Source organism: Polypterus senegalus, chromosome 12 (genome assembly GCF_016835505.1).
Source record: "Polypterus senegalus isolate Bchr_013 chromosome 12, ASM1683550v1, whole genome shotgun sequence".
NCBI lineage: Eukaryota > Metazoa > Chordata > Cladistia > Polypteriformes > Polypteridae > Polypterus > Polypterus senegalus.
In genome coordinates this window covers 13,725,129-13,742,806 of record NC_053165.1, presented here as the reverse complement: position 1 = coordinate 13,742,806, position 17,678 = coordinate 13,725,129, and the positions used below count along the sequence as shown (strand labels likewise).

The following is a 17,678-nucleotide window of genomic DNA, read 5'->3' as shown; positions in this document are numbered from 1 at the left end:
CTAGTTTTAGAAGTAGTTATTATCTTTGGATCTGTGACACTTGGTGTTGATTACTTTTTAAGCATGACTTCTCCATCATTCATGGGTTTTTATGAATTGATGCTGTGGTCTGAGATCTCCGTGTTTCAATTTAAGTCTCATGGATTGATTATTTATATTTTACCCTTAACTAAAAAAAAAAAAACTTCACTTCAGCGTGTTTAATTTAAAAAGGAAAAAAGCAGTTCCTGTCATGTTGACAGCAAGAGATGCACCCAGTCGCACTGATTTTTCTGTTCTTTTCTCCTTTAAGTGTATTAGCAAGAAGACTTGCTGTTCAGGGCTAGACATGTTGCCTTTTGTTTGATTCTGTTAATTGTGCGTATCCTTCCATGTTTTTTCGCTGCCCCTTTCGCAAGAAGCTTAAATATGTGTGTGTGTGTTTCTCTTTTTTTGCTTGAAATAGACACAAGTTTAATTTTTCTTTCTCTTGTACATCTTGAGGGATTTTGTATGCCTTTTTTAAACTTTACTGTCGGGACTGAATAAGTAACACTTCCTTTGTGTTTTTGTTGTTTTTTTAAATTTTCTCTGTTATTTGGTGATCACCGCCATTTTGTGTGCTTGTCTTCAACTTTGACACTATTTTAGAGAGTATGTTTACTACAATGCTGTGTTGTAAGGCACCTTATGTACTCGTAGAATTGTCATGTGGTGAGATACGAGTATGAACATTGCTGGAAAATGAAGGACTGACTTTCCGTTCAGGTTATTTTTTTGTCAAGTTTATATTTTGTTTGGATTATCATTATGACTTTGGTTTTGTTTGACAATTTTGAATTTAAGTGATCTCCCAAATCTCTGTCTGTCTCTAGCGTATGTGAACTTGGCAGGAACTTACTGTCCCACTGCAGTGTCCCTAAAGCTCTGCCACTTCCATGGAAAGTTCTGAATTGTCATTAGACGTATGATAGAAAAACACCACAGAGCAGACTGCTTCCTTCCGTCTGTATGCTATTTTTATTAGTTGACCTTAGATGCCCCACAGTTTTATCTGAGAAACCCTATTGGACTGAAAGAGCGATATTTCACTGCTCTGGTTTTGTTTCACAGTCTACTTGCTAAATGCCTGCCTTTTGAGTTATTGCATTCCCTCATGTAGGAGTAATGGAAACTCTTCCTAATGAAAACTACTATTATTCAGTCACCCTACGTGGATGTTGGGCAGTACAGAATTATTTAAAAAAATAATGTTAATAATAGTAATAATTCTTTGCATTTATATAGTGCTTTTTTCACTACTCAAAGCGCTCAGCAGTTGCAGGTTAAGGGCCTTGCTCAAGAGCCCAACAGAGCGGAGTCCCTTTTGGCATTTACGGGATTTGAACCGGCAACCTTCTGATTGCAAGTGCAGATCCCTCGCCTCAGAGCCACCACTCCGCCTAGATGCTAGACCAAAATACATACCCTGCTAAAATATACAGTATCCATCCATCCATTATCCAACCCGCTATATTCTAAGTACAGGGTCACGGGGGGTCTGCTGGAGCCCATCCCAGCCAACACAGGGCACAAGACAGGAGACAACCCTCTGGCAGGGCACACATACACACCAAGCACACACTAGGGACAATTTAGAATCGCCAATCCACCTTACCTGCATGTCTTTGGACTGTGGGATGCCCTAATAAAAGTTACATACAAACACCATGACGACAGAAACAGGGCTGCCTGATGCAGTGACTGACCATGAGCTCCTCTCCAGCTGTTTTTTTTTAATCCTGTCATCTTCAACTATTACTTGCGCAAGATGTTGACGCACAGTTTGGCAAGAAAATTCTTATTGTCTCAGAATCTCTTTGTTTACTGAAACTTCCCCTGACCGATGTCAAACTTAAATAAGCATGTTTTTTTTTTTATTTCCCAGTGATAATGTTGACAAAAAACATGTTGTAAACTATGATAAATGTATTCTTATGGACATATAATAACAATGCGTTCAGTGCGCGTTTGGTCCTTGGGGAGTTGGAGCCCAACGTGGCAGTATTGGTGATTTACAAAATGAGTCCTGAAAACTGTAACAAATGATTCTTATATCAATGAAGAGTTTAAAATAACATAACATTGTCAGACCCACTTGATCTGGTTCAGGGTTGGGTGGGGCCAAAGCCCATCCAGACGGTCTTAGCCGCAAAGCAGGAAGCTTTCCCGTAAACAACAATGAATAAATATTTCCAAAGTAGAGACAAACTGGACATGTGCCTGATAGAACAAAAGTAAGTCGTCTTGCCCCACTTGTAATTTTTAACCTCAGATTTACTAACTCAGCTATGACATTTTGCGGATTTATTAATTATTAATTAATTATTTCTCGGTTCTGATGCTGTGCTGTCTCTATAATGGTGACTCTTTCCAGCCAACATTAATTTGACTCCTACTTTAATTAACTTGATGTGTTTTTATTTCTCAGTGACCACTTTATTGTGTTAATGCAGAAGTTCCAAAGTGGTCTTTTAAATGCTTGTATAGGAGTGGAGTAAGCATTTGTGCATTAGCCCAGGAATACCATTATTTTCTTTTACCGTGTTTTCCTTATTTTGGCTAAAAGTTTACTTGTAAACTAGTCACTGAAGTGGAGTCTCACTTTTATCATTCAGTGCTATTTGCATCCATGTCTTTTCCTTTCTTTTATGGTCATCGTTTAGATATAGTTAAAGAACCAAACTTAATAGGAGATGTTAGTTGAAAAGACACTAACAAAAGAAATCTAAGGATTGCAAGCCCTGGGAAAAAAAGCAATTGTGTCACACTGCCACACCCTTGATAATAGAATAAGACCAGAAAAATGTCAGAATATTAAACAATTCGATCACTTAAGCATGACTCACTGATTGTGATACTGGTTTAAGTAAAAACCTGCAGCCAGTAGGCTGCTCCAAAACCAAATTTGAAAATCACCAAGTTAGAACAGATGATATTATTTTTAATTTATGGAAAAATGCAAGTATGCCTTTCTGCTTAATAAAAATGTGCTTTATCCATGAGCGAGAGGAAGACAATCTCTTCTGAGCACCGGGTGTTTGTGGATCAGTGATTACTGATTAGGTCGATTTAGGCTGATAGAGAGACATTTTAGGGATCAGTGGATAAACAAGATCAATTAAGAAAATTGTTGCGCAGTATTTGATCTAAAATGTCAGCCCTAAAGAAGAAGCACAAGTTTCAGCAGCATTCTTCCATGTTACGTGACCGCCTCTAGACCAGAGTGCCTTGTGCAGATATCTGAGACTCTTGTGAGTGCGTGTCACACTAACCTGTTTGACTTGTTTCTCAGAGTGAGCTCTGTGAACCAGTTTTCCAAACAAGAGGGGAAGGACGCTAGAGACGAGTGAATACTCTGCAACAATTGCATTTCTTCACTCTTGCTATTTCAGAGACGTGTGTGTGTGTGTGTCAGTATCGAAGGAGTGCACTTTGTCCCTACTTTCTTTTTTGTGACAAGGAAACTATCTGTGATGTCATTAGAAGAAGGCAGAAGGCTGGGCAAGTCTCTGAAACTATTGCCACACCTCTAACCTCTAGAAACTAGACACAAGGAGGAAGTGTTCAATTATATTTAATTTATAAGGAGTAAATGTGTACATGCATGCTGCAGTTTTCATTTAATGATTTTACGAGGATAAAGGAAGGCGGTCTGGCACCAGCAGTGTTGGGTGAGTCTTTGAGATCCATATGTATTGATAACCATTGAATACAGGTTGTGTATTGCCTGTAAACATTTTCGTAGAATAATACTTTATTAGTAATCACAGTTGTACAGTTTGATCTAATTGTTGTCAGGATTTGCTTTGTTAATAGACTACAATGTGATGCTTGAAAGCTAAATAGGTTTTAAGGTGCTTTTGTTGGCCAGGGTAGAATAATTTTTTATTTATTCTTTTTGTTTGTGTGTACTTTCGGTTCAGACTTTTAATCAGTTCAGCAGTGTGCTGACAAATTGTGAGCATTAACTGGTTATTGGTTCAGTCATGTATGGACTACTGCAAAAAATAACCAGTTACTCCAGAAATTCGTGCTCAATAAGCAAAGATTCTTTCTGTTTTATACTTTAAAGGTCGGGCTTGCACGTTTACAGTATAAAGAGACATTCTTTGTATTTGTTATAAATGGTGCAGTGCATACTTTGTGACTGACAGCTATTGCTAAGCCTTCTCCTTTGGAGTCTCCTTTGCTTAGATCCATATTGTGAATATTCTATTCGTAAGCGAATTTTCGTTTTCCTACCAAGGGCCAAAGGCTCAATACTCTTGATTTCAACAAGCAGTAACTTGGATCTTTCTTGGATCAGTCCTCACTGTTGCACGTTTACAAGCCTACCAGCCCTGCACAGCCATGTCACATATGAAAACAGTACAGTTAGGGAAATGAGTATTGAGTGTGTAAACGTTTTTTTTCCCAGTAAATATATTTTTAGAGGCTGTTCACGTGAAATTCTCACCAGACATTGATATTAAATCAAGAAATCCACAAATTTAAAGAACTGACACTATTAAAGGCCATAAATAAAGTTACTATTGTTGAATTGTGCTTTGTACTTGTAATATTTCTATTGCCCTATTATATTGAGGATTACTTGTGTTCTGTTCTGTGTACATTGTATTGTATTAACCCCTTTTTTTGACACCCATTACATGCCCAACCTACCTGGTAAGGGGTCTCTCTTTGAACTGCCTTTCCCAGAGTTTCAAGTGTTTTTTGGGAATTTTTTCTTGTCTTCTTATAGAGTCAAGGCTGGGGGGCTTTCAGAAGGTAGGGCCTGTTGAAGACCATTGTGGCACTTTTGCGTGATTTTGGGCTATACAAAAATAAATTGTATGTATAATAAAGTGGAATAACACAGGGAAAGGGAAAAAGTATTGAACACACTAAGAAAAAGCAGTACGCCAAGGCAAAAGGCAAGTAAACAGATGAAATCCGTAGCAGTTAGAAAGTAATTCAACCTCCTGTCTGTGCAAATTGATATTAGCTGAGTTAGTACATATTGATGGCCTATAAAAAGGTGTTTTGCTACCAAGGTGTCATACGTGAAACATCTCATTATGGGCAAAAGCAAAGAGCTCTCCCAAGACCTTCACAACCTGATTGTTGCAGTCCATCTTAATGGAACTGGTTACAGGCGTATTTCAAAACTTCTGAATCTTTCAGTAAGCGCTATTGGGGCCGTTATCTACAAGTGGAAGGAACATCACTCCATCGTCAACTGGACATGCACAGGAGCACCTCGCAAAATTATTGTCCAGGGAGCGTCAGAAGAGTAACCCAGTAGCCAAGGACCCTTTAAAAAGAGCTCCAGATGGACTTGGGAGGTACAGAGAAAACATTTGGCAGTGCCCTTGACTGGCATAGCCTCTGTCTGTGCTCATCCTATAAGACTCCACTACTGAAGAAAAGGCATGTTGAAGCTCATTTGAAGTTTGCTACATAACATTTGGACAAGCCTATGAAATAATGATACTGAACTTGTTGGCTGTCCTACTACACACCATGTTTGGAGAAGAAATGGCACTGCACATTACGTGAAAAACACTGTACCAACAGTGAAGTTTGCACGTGGAAGCATCATGGTGCGGGGCTGTTTCTCATCTCCTGCTACTGGCAGACTTCATGCAATTAAAGGTGCGATAAAGTGGGGCCAGGTACAGAGAGATTCTTGAACTGAAGCTGCTGTCATCCACCAGGATGATGAGAATGAGACATGGGTGTACCTCTTAGCAGGACAGCGATCCAGAACATAAAGCGAGGGAAACTCTCGATTGGTTTCAGAGAAGGAAAATCAGTTGTTAGAATGTCCAAGTTAATCACCTGACTTAAATTCAGTTCAACATTTCTGGAAGTAACTAAAGGTCAGGGTTCACGAGAGGCCCCCCTAGGGAATCTTCAGTATTTAAAGAGAGTCATTTTAGAAGAATGGGTCAAAGTCACACACAAGCACTGCAGGCAGCTGGTCTCTTTGTACAGGAAGTGTCTTAAAGCTGTCATTACAAACAAAGGTTTCTCCACTAAGTATTACATTAAATGAGAATTTGTTGCTACAAGGTATTTTTTTTTTTTTATTTGATATACTTTATTAATCCCCAAGGGGACATTGTCTTGTACATGACCTTTGGGGGTCAGAGTGCAGGGTCTCCAGTGTCCCTGGAGCAGTTTTCAGGTTAAGGGTTTTGCTCGGTGGAAATAATCCCTTATGACAGTAATGAGATTTGAATCGGCAACTTTCCAGATACCAGCCACAACGGAGGCCATGTTGGGTTATCTGTTTCTCTGTAGGATCAATAAACCACTCTTTCTTTTTTTGGTTGTGGACAGTTGCGCAATCATCATGCCATATAACCCTACAGTGATGACTGAAAAGCTTATAGTGCAGTATTGTATTCAAAAGGTGATTCAACGACATTTGCTTTCTCCTGTTCATTCTGTGTCTGGCTGTTCATTTGATAAACAATTCCTTTTGTCCTTAATGTGCTTCTGATAATCTCCTTCTTTGTAGTTTAGTTCTCGCTGCAGATAGTCTGCTTTTGAACTGATGGGCATGTTCTGTTTTCTTGCTTGCTTGCTTTCTTAGCTCAGGGTTGCTAGGAGGTGTGCCTTCTGTGACAGCATTGGGCATAAGGTGGACTTCAGATGTGATGCCAGTCTAGTGCAAGGCCAAACTCATGCCCACACCCTCCCACATGCATTCATATTGGATCACTACAAAGCTAGCCTGACAGCCACAACTTTGGAATATGGGGAGGCGGGTGGAGGGAACCAAAGTACCCAGAAGTAATTCCACATAGATACATGGAGAAAATGCCAAGACAGTGTCCAGTATGATATTGGGATTGATGGCTTTGCGGCCTTGAGGTTAAAGTGCCTATCATTGTGCATCTGTGCTGCCAGAGCCACTTACTGTATTCATTTTTTTTTTGGCTCTAGAATGATCGGATTTCTGTTTGTATGTGGTGATAAAAGATTTGCCTGTTTGTCTTTGGGAATCGCTGCTCTTGTTTTTTCTACTTCAACATCCATGACTCTTAAATGTATGATACTCCCCTCTGGACTGCGCAAGGGTTCTTGTTCACACACTCAGTCTAATACACAATTGTACATACTGTATTTGTTGAGTACATCTTTATCCATTGCATTTCCATTGAAGTGATCTCTTAGGCATTCACAAGATGTGAACTCCTGTAAATCATCCAGAATAGAAAAACGCTACTTTTGGTATTTTTTTAAACTGGTGCTGTTTATTGGAATAAGCATATTTTCGCTTGCAACATATATTTTCTAGTGCCAATAATAAGGTATATGTGAACAAGTCAGATTTGCTCATCAAACTGTTTTCGTTGGTGTACCGTGATGCTTTATATATACTAAATAAACTTGGGCGCTCAGTGTCAGCGTCACTCGTAGCAAGCCTATTTTTTTTTTCCAGGCAAAAGGTAATTACTATAAGCCTATAAACATTTTCTCTCCTCAGTAACGTTTATTAGCAGTTTACTGAATGTTGACACTCAAATGAGACTTGTGCTGGCATAAGGAGTGATCTACTCTGGTTATTATGGCCATTGTCCCTTTGCTATATTCATATCTGCAGCAACTGATAGAAGTGGAGGTCCATAGATGTTTCTTAAATTTTCAGTGAGTATGTATGTGTTTGATAGGCAAATAAGAATTTTACTGGCCTCTCCTTGAGGGTGATTGGTTTTTTTTTTTCACCTCATCATGGCACCTTCTCTTCCCTAAAGTGATAGAAAGTATGCTGTGCCTTTATTTGTGCACCCCTCCTGCATCCTGTATTATGCTTTGCCTAATTTCCTCTTTGCTTTTGTTCTCTTCTGTGAAAATTCTTGACATTTGTATTTCACATTGATATTCAAGTCGTAGTGCTTGCCTGCAGAGTTGTGTTTGTTCACAGATATTTGTTTTCTATTCTCTGAGCATTACTTCATGGCTCTTTTGTAAGAGTTTTTATAAATGTAACACTTGTTTTATGCTGTAAATATTAGTAGTACTAGGATGTTGTACTGTTTTAGCCATTATGGATGTAGTGAGAAGTTAAGCAAACTGACACCTTATATTGGCTAACTAGAAAGATTACAATATGCAAGCTTACCTGAAGAAGGGGCCAGAGTTGCCTTGAAAGCTTGCATATTGTAATCTTTCTAGTTAGCCAATATAAGGTGTCAATTTGCTTTAACATCTTACTGTAAATATTAGGAAACTGCTTTTTATTGTACATTTTGTCTTGTAGTTCTGTATTATCACAGTGATTTATATTAACACACTGTACTGGAATGTATATTTTTACACATAATTTCTGAGGGGCAGAGTCTGCCAGTATTCAGATTACTGACTGCAGCCTTGTGGGTACGTATATATCCAGCTGCACAGGCACTTGGTTTACTGCTGGCAGGGAACTGGTCCAGGGCAGAGTGTCCTGCAAATTCTAATGAACAGACAGCTCTTGCATTTGGCTGTGTATAAACAACAACAACAACATTTATTTCTATAGCACATTTTCATACAAACAGTAGCTCAAAGTGCTTTACATATTAAAGAATAGAAAAATGAAAGACACAATTATAAAACAAAATAAATCAACATTAATTAACATCGAATAAGAGTAAGGTTCAATGGCCAGGGGGGACAGAAAAAATAAAAAAACTCCAGACGGCTGGAGAAAAAATAAAATCTGTAGGGATTCCAGTCCATGAGACCGCCCAGTCCCCTCTGGGAATTCTACCTAACATAAATGAAACAGTCCTCTTTGGATTTAGGGTTCTCACGAAAGGGCTTGATGATGATGGTCATGTAAAATTCTAGCTTTTAGTCCATCAATGTTGGAGCATCATGAAGCTTTGAGTAGGTCACCACCACAAAGAAACCGGAAAAAGAAACAGAAAAGAGAGTAGGGGTCAGTACGGAAACACAAATTTACTTGTTGCATAATTACACTTATTGGACTGCAAAGATCTGTTTTATTTGTATTCTCATTAAGTATATACAGTATGCTTTTCTCTCCACCATATTCATTCCTACTGTGATGTTAGCAATATACAGGACATGATAAGCTATACTTTCAAGATGAAAAAAAATGTATTTGAAACAATCAGTCTATAGTGATATACCGTACACGTCTGCCGAGGAACCGTCTTTAAAGTACAGAATGTCATTTGTGAAGTTAGTTGTACATTGAAATGTACGCTTCTCATGCTCATGTCTTTAATGTTTGAGGATTAACAACAAACATGTCCATCATAAAAGTCACAATGAGGCTGAACCTGTGCTTAGTTTTTAATTTGCTGCTTTTACTCCTCACCCACAGTTGTTCCAATGGAAGCAGCTAGAGAACTTATATTTTCGTGAGAAGAAATTTGCTGTTGAAGTCAATGAACCTCATAGGTGAGTTGAGATGGAACTTGGATTTAACTAATAATACACACAAAGAGGCTCGGCAGTGTACATGTAACACAAGCATGTAAACCTGTGTGAAAGTAAGCTGAATGTAAAATAGATTTAATTTTTCCCCACATCCAACTACTTGCTTATTCAATAAATTGTATTTTTCTAAGGAGAGAAATCTCTATTTTCGCTCAGATCATTTCCTTGGTTTTATACACAGCAGTGAGAGTTCAAGCAAAGAAAGTGGTGAGCAGAGAGTCATTCATTAGTTTGAAGGAATTATTCTAGAAGTTCAATTTCAGTTTGAATTGAAATACTGTTTTCTCCTCTCTTAAATATAGTGTTATATGTTTTTGTCTATTTAGAAGAGTACCGTATATATTGTTAACAGTTGTTTGTACAGTCACTACTATTTTTTTCTTGTAAAAAGAGTGACTCTTTTTTTTTTTGTTTGTTTGTTTCGGTGGATCATTGCAAATAGTCATTAACAATCCCTTTGTTTTACTGAAATATTTCTTAACAGAGGAACAATTTCAAAGCGTGCCTTTGGACAGACTGGATTTGTGATTTACACATGGTATGCAAGTCATTCCTTGATTAAGACCATCTGGGTTATGGCAATTAGTCAACATCAGTTTTACTTGGATCGAAAACAGAGTAAAGTAAGTCGTACTTCCAATACTCCTACTGATGTTTTTTTAGTAAATGTTTTAAAATGTAAGAATATACAGATTTTTTTTTTTGTTTAAAAATGTAATGCATGAAAGTTCAGTCTACATAAATGTACACAAAACCTCCTTCAAAAAAATAAGTCCTGTTTTAAATTATTGTGTGTCGTTATTTTTGCTTCTGTGTTTAGAGTTGGCAGCGTAATTTAATACAAAAAAGTTTCACCAAAGTAGTAGTCCGGTTTCTTGAGAAGTAGCACTGGAGGTTAGCACAGCCAGGTATTCAAATAGTTAGGTTTGCACAACAGATTACTTCTTTATTGCCACACCTTATGTTTTGCAACAAAAAGGGTGCTTCTCCTATCACTATAACTCTTCAAGAATGTCTCTGGCTCATTGTTAGTTGTACAAATAATCGGATGAGCTTGATAAAAGCCTAATTGTTAGTGTTTGTGAGACAAGGTACTCGGCCAAATATATTGCAGCCTTTTTGTGATAACCGTGTGACTGTGAGACTTTCTAGGCTGTGAAGCTTGTAAGAAGGTTTTGGAAACTAACATAAAGCATAAGGGAGTCCCAGAGACCCAACACCAAAGGGGGCCTAGTTATGTGACAAGGCATCATCTACGTTAAAATAGACACTTTTGAACATTCACAGAGATGAGACAGATCCATGAATTGCCAGGTAATAAATTGGCCCTTGGGTTAACATTATGCAGCACTGTATTCAGGCTACACATTGCTAATTTCTATAGGCAGGGTACTCCACAAATTGTCTTTGCTTCTCTTTCACAGCACAGACAGCAATGAACAGTGTCTATATACAGTAGAATTATATGGTATATTGTAGTGTTTTATTTCTGGGCTGCTTCCTAGGGTCAGTTTGGAAACATTTCATGTACTATTTTGCTGTGGGTAACTGCCTGGTTATACAGGTTGCCATTTTGCAGGAATGTCTGTGCGTAACATCAACTCCCTTCCCTGGCCTGATATTCTAACTGGCCTGGCTCCAGTAAACCATATGTGGGACATTCTGTGATGTCGACAGTTCACTTCTAACCCCCTTTTGGTTATCCTCTCTGGATGATCAGTTGCACAGTGTTTGACTGTCAACATGTAAGTGACTCTGTGCCTCAGGTCATTGCAGCTTGTATCCCCAACCAAGTATATTTTCCCTTATATTAACAATCACTATGTCTATCGTTTTCTTGTGTTTGGTTTTGGAATCCCTTCCTTTTGTGTATACTAATTTTTATTTAATGGTGGTGCTACTTCTGGGTATACTTTTTGTCACTGTAAAAGAGAGACATCTACAAGTTGAGGAAAAATAGACTTAATCTTTAATTGCGTTTTGTATGGTGTGACAGATAGGGGGCGCTGTCGTCCCCTTGAACCCTCAGACAATGTGTCAGACACCAGATAAAAGTCCAAGAATGAATTTATTATAATAATAAAGTGTACAAAGCACCTCCACTCCACAATACTCCAGTATTAATCAATAACAATCCACAATACAAAATCAATCCTCCACTCTCCCAGACGCGTTGTCCCTCTGCCACCCGACTCAGCTCGTCCGTCTGCGATTTCCCAGAGTCCTTTATAGTCCTTGACCCGGAAGTGCTTGTGAGCCCTCAGTCCATGTGATTATCCAGCACTCCTCTTTCTTCTTCATCCCGGAAGCACGTCATTTCCTCTGTCCATGTGACTGTAATGTACAGTACAGTCCAAATGTTTGGCCACACCTCCTCATTCAATGTGTTTTCTTTATTTTCATGACCATTTACATTGGTAGATTCTCACTGAAGGCATCAAAACTATGAATGAACACATGTGGAGTTATGTACTTAACAAAAAAAGGTGAAATAACTGAAAACATGTTTTATATTCTAGTTTCTTCAAAATAGCCCCCCTTTGCTCTGATTACTGCTTTGCACACTCTTGGCATTCTCTCGATGAGCTTCAACAGGTAGTCACCTGAAATGGTTTTCACTTCACAGGTGTGCCTTATCAGGGTTATTTAGTGGAATTTCTTGCTTTATCAATGGGGTTGGGACCAGCAGTTGTGTTGTGCAGAAGTCAGGTTAGTTGGACGCTCATTTATTTTTCAACAGGACAATGACCCCAAACACACCTCCAGGCTGTGTAAGGGCTATCTGACCAAGAAGGAGAGTGATGGAGTGCTGAAAATGGTCATGAAATAAAGAAAACACATTGAATGAGGAGGTGTGGCCAAACTTTTGGCCTGTACTGTACTTCCGGGTTGTATGGAAAATACTCCTTGTTCCTCCCTGCAGCGTCCTCTAGCGGCCCCCATGGTATCCAGCAGGGCTGTGGATAAAAACTCCATTGTCCGGGATTCCCTGCTGGCCTTCGGGGCACCTCCATGCTGCAGGGAGGGCTCCATCTGGCGACTTGGGGGTATTGGCCGGGATGAACGACCGGCCATATGCCACAATGGATTGAGGAAGAAATCAATAGCATCCTTGCATTTGTACCAAAATGTTGACTGGAAATCCATATGAACATAGTGAAGTGGTGAGGTGTGACATCTAAAATTGTAACTCCAAAAATTGTGCTAGCAGGTAAATGCAGTATTATCACATACAGTATTTTCAGCCTTTCAGTGATGAAGTTGATTTTCGTGTAAGCATGTCTTTAGTTAAAATATGGGAAAACTGAAAGTTATGTCTACACTTTACAAACCTTGTGGGAAAAAATGTCCCCTGAAAGGAAATGAGTCTCTTATGCAAAATCTTGTAACTTTGCAATGAAAGCTCCAATTTTGTTACAAACCAGCTTCAAAATACTCAGTATATTTTTTTCTAAACCAACAAAGTTTAAAAAGAAGGCCATGTGATGTTGTACTTTTTTTTTTTTTAATCTGGGTACATTAGTCATAACTGTAAATGGACCAGGGTGAGTGTAGCAGACAGGCGTGACTTTAATAATTAGTTACATGGAAGATTATTAAGATAGAGAAATAACAAGTGTAAAAACCGTGAAATAAACAGGTCATTAAACTGTTCAAATAGTCTACTAAAAAAGTCAGTGTCTTGGAATATTTAAAAAAAAAAATGAACTTCTAAGTAAATAAGATTAAATCCTCCTCCTAACCCAGTATTCGGAGAGTAAAAACCCTTTTGCGTGTTTTCATTGCTCACTCAGGACTCCAGGGGACTTCTCTGTTACGGCCCATCGCCTCCACAATCCATCAAGGGGATCCAAACTTCACCACACTCTTTGGCCGCCATTCCTAGGGCGCCTTGCCCTTCTGTAGGTGTTGTTGTTTCATGCTTCCTACCGTCTCCCTGTTTCAGTACCCCTCGCACACCAGCCCCTTTAATTTGACTGCCCCGCCAGCGAGTAAATGGCCACACCATGGAACCTCCACTCACCGCTCAGCCTGGCACTCTTGTAAGTTGACAGCCCAGCCAGTGCTGCCCTTTCCATCGTTTCACTCTCCCTCTCTAACCAGCAATCCCTTTCTCTTCGGTTTCTTTTTTCATAAGCAATCCAATTTCAAATACTGCTTTCCAGAGCTAACCAGCTCCCCTTGGTCATCTACAGGCTGTCACAGCAGCTGGTGCGTTCGAATTACCACACCACTAAAAAAGGTAATCGCCCTGTTAAGCTGGCGCACTCTTTCATGTGCACACCTCACACTGGCATGAGTGTTAACAATGGGTTGCACTAAAAGCAATTAAATAAATTAAACAATTAAACCCCCACCCCTGTCTTAGCACAGCTCATGAATAATGCACAAACTTAATATTCAGAAATATGAGTTGTTTTTATGTAATGATATTTGAATATGTTTTAATACAAGTAGGTTATTTACAGGAATGTCCTCCAACGCCATCTGGTACATATTTAAACGGGAAAACAGTACAGGATGTATAAATTAAACCTAGTTGTATATTCTTGTACAGCTGTGCAGTTGATATCCTTTTCACTTGATGTGTGACGTCAAACAGGAATTTCAGTATATCTATATCCTAGGGAAGAAAAAAGTGATGATGTTAGATGTTCAAGTGAATAGTATACTTATGTAGTTACTGAAGTTACTCTTAAACACTGCATGGATAAAATCAGACTTGTTAAAAGATGATAGGGACCTTGCGTTGGTTTTGATTCTTGCTGTATTTCTATGCATTTATTTTGTACACTATATAACACTAATTACAGAATTGTTCGAGATTTATTGAGTGATTACCTCATATGTAAAGTGTCTCATCTATCTAGTGTGATATCAAATGACTTGAATGCGTCTGAGCTTAGAACAGAAAAGCACCATTTTAGGTACTAATTTATGCACTGATAGTAAGGTGTCAGGACAGCCATTTGACACTGACTGTTGGGTCATTTAGTCATCCTCTTGTGGTAAAATTCTGTATGTAACATTACACTCTAAATAATACAACTAGTCCTCTACACCTGGTAAGATTTTTTTAAATTTAATTTGTGAGTAATCATAAAGAATCTCTGAGAGTGTCTGAACTTCCCTTTCAAAATGAAAGTAAAAAATAAGATTTTGTTAAAAGTAAACCGTTTCAATATCTCATTAAAATACTTTTTAAAATTTGTCAAGGTTTCCAGTGCATATTTATTGCTGGGTAATTTCTCCCAGATTTCCTGACTTTTTATGTGAGGAGGCATTTCCCAACTTCAGTCTTGAATATGCTTCCACTTAATTCTTTACTAGTATAAGCGATTTACTATTTAAATGAAAAAACTCTGCTGGATCAACTTTATCAATGTCTTTGAACATTTTGAAAACCTGAATTAGGGCTCATGTAGCCTTCTTTCTGGCTAGAACTAAAGACTTTAATGCCTCTTGGTGCAGGACACGTCCTTTTAGTCTTAATATAATGAATGAGTAACAGGGCTCAATAGGATTTCAGAGTAGGTGACTCCTACAGCATTCCAGGAGAGAGGGAAAAAAAATAAATAAAAATAAACTCTGGTATTGCCAAAGTTAAATACTTGAAAGAAACCTCACTAACAGATACAGAGACAGGCACAATGCAGGAATTGAAAAGATCAAGTTAATCGAAAATGTGCTAGTTAATAATTAAAATTTGTGACACTCATTCTCAGACAATATAATGCAACTGCCGGACATGTCATTTTTAAATGTTTTTTTCCTTTATCCTTGGCTAAGCTTGTGCCTGTTTAGTAGAAAACTGATATATTTCACTAATACAACTCAGTAGTCATGAAGTTCTAAAATAGTTTATTTCATGTAGGCATAAATGGAAACCCAGTGCGTGCAAATGTCAGTGCCTGTATGTAGTGTGTGTGTGTGCGTATTTTGAATCTCGTTGCCCTGTATTTATACATGTGTAATGACAATAAAGTGAATCTAATCTAATCTAATCTAATTTTATAATATATAAATAGGTGTGACTATATTCATGTCATGTTTTTGGAGAATATTGAAAAATGTATAAACACTGGCCTTTTCTCACCTAAACTTATAGGCAAAAATTCCAACAGCAAGAAGTTTAGGAGATATAGCAATGGATCTTACTGACAACGGAACCCAAAATGTAACTCTGAAGGTTAACCTGGAGACCAAGAATCAGCTTATTATGGCGAGCAATACTAGTCTAGTGTCATCAGGTAATCTGCAGGTGTTTCATTTTTTGTTTTTTTTTAATTCAGCTGCTTAGCATTTTATTTAAATGCATTCATTAAGTGTATAATGTACTTAAAATGTAGTGAACTTGCATTCAGGACAGGGAGTGGCACAAAAGCAAGTTGAACCTGGATTGAACAAGATATTTTAAGATAATCGGTATTTTGCTGCTGGCACTGGTGCTTTTATCTCTATATTCAGCTTTACACAGCATCAAATATTTCCATTAATGCAAAGATTTCATTTTGCTTGTTATTTCTTTTATATTTTTAAAGAATCTCAAGATGAGTCCATTGATGAGCAGAAGAAAGAAAAACTTGCAGAAATAAATGAGAAAAAAAAGAACTTACAGGACATCCTGGCTCAAAAGTTAGATGAACTGAAAAAGATTTGCCTGAGAGAGGCGGTGTGTTATACTTTTATTTCATATTCGCATATAATGTCAAATAAATTACTGAATGAATATGCAAGGAAACAGTCACTTAGGTTTGTGTTTTAGCTTGAATTTGCATTGCATTTGTCACTGTAATTAAATGTCTGCAGTTTTTATCAAAAGTTTTCTATTTTTTAATAAAGTTGCTTTTTTATTGTTATTTATTAGCACATCAATACTAAGTAAGCTAACATGAAATAAACTATTGCTCTTTTGTTGTTACTGCTATTTAGGAGCTGACAGGTAGATTGCCAAATGAATATCCATTGTCTGCTGGGGAGACGGCTCCACACGTAAGACGGAGAATAGGCACGGCTTTTAAGCTTGACGATCTATCACATGCAGAGGTGTGTGTAAATTCACAGAACTCTTCACATGCTGATGTAAAACTTATTTCAATTAATATACATTAACATGATCAGCTAAAGCATTACTTGCGAGTTTGCAGCTATGACAAGTTTGTTATCATTTTTATTTTTTTGTGCAGGATCCTGACTTGCACACCCTGGAAAGCAGGTTTTCTCTGCAACAGAAGATTGTAGAGGCAGCAAAAAAACTAGCTACTGAGCCTGAACTATGCAAAACTGTAAGGAAAAAAAGAAAGCAAAACCTATATGATGCAGTTAAAAAACTGCAGGAAATTGAAGATGCAATAAATGAATACCGAATCAGAGTTGGGAAGAAACCTACTCAGAGAGCCTCACTTATATTTTCAGGTAATACTGTTTGGTCTGAAATAAGAAGGGTGTAAATAAAATGTAAGCATATGCATTTAAAAAAAAAAAAAAAATCAGTAGTCAAGTGCTGTACTTGTTAGCAGAAGCATATAACATTGTCATGCATTTAGTCAAAATAAAGCAAATTAAAAAAAAAATAGGAAAAGTTATTTGCATCACCAAAAATAAATCTAAACATGTTTTGATTTTTTTTAATGCAGTTGAGTCAATGTTAAAGCAATCAGTTATCATAATAAGTACAATCTGAAAAAAATGGATTTTATCTCCGTGATGGTGTCTTGTTCTTATCCGGTATGATTTAGTGAACTTTCCTGATTCAATATGCCAACAACACTCGGCAGCAGAAGCTGCTAAGAATGAACAGACACATGTATCTTAAGATTTGTTTAGAGTCACAGATAAATACCTTTCACGTCTTACTACTCTAAACTAGTTTGTGCAATTCAGTATATAAAAATCCCATGTAAATGCATCATAGTTTTGGTGTGTAATACAAAAAAGATGTAAATAATTCTAAGGTTTTCGTCACATTTTGAAGTGGTGGCAAGTATACACCTACACATCCATCCATATTCTGAACCTGCTTTGTCCAATTCAGGGTTGCTGGAGCTGAAACCTCTCCCAGCAGTGTTTGGTGCAAGGCTGGAACTAACCCTGGAAAAAGAGCCAGACCTTCGCCAGCCACACTCGTACACTCACTCATACTGGGCCAGTTTAGAGTCTGCAATCAACCCAGCACGCATGTATTTTGGATGTGGGAGGAAAATCAGAGTACCTGG

The 17,678-nt window shown here is 37.9% G+C and overlaps 1 protein-coding gene across 5 annotated transcripts in view; it reads left to right on the top strand.

The window, feature by feature from the left end:
- Nucleotides 1–17,678, top strand: part of LOC120540460 (FERM domain-containing protein 4B-like) — a 143,508-nt gene that overhangs the window by 108,120 nt on the left and 17,710 nt on the right. For all 5 annotated transcript variants that reach the window (XM_039771293.1, XM_039771291.1, XM_039771294.1 and 2 more), the window contains 6 exons: nt 9,347–9,423; nt 9,947–10,085; nt 15,572–15,713; nt 16,005–16,135; nt 16,396–16,509; nt 16,650–16,878. In XM_039771293.1, coding sequence (XP_039627227.1) covers nt 9,347–9,423; nt 9,947–10,085; nt 15,572–15,713; nt 16,005–16,135; nt 16,396–16,509; nt 16,650–16,878 — 832 coding nt within the window. The remainder of the gene's footprint in view (nt 1–9,346; nt 9,424–9,946; nt 10,086–15,571; nt 15,714–16,004; nt 16,136–16,395; nt 16,510–16,649; nt 16,879–17,678) is intronic.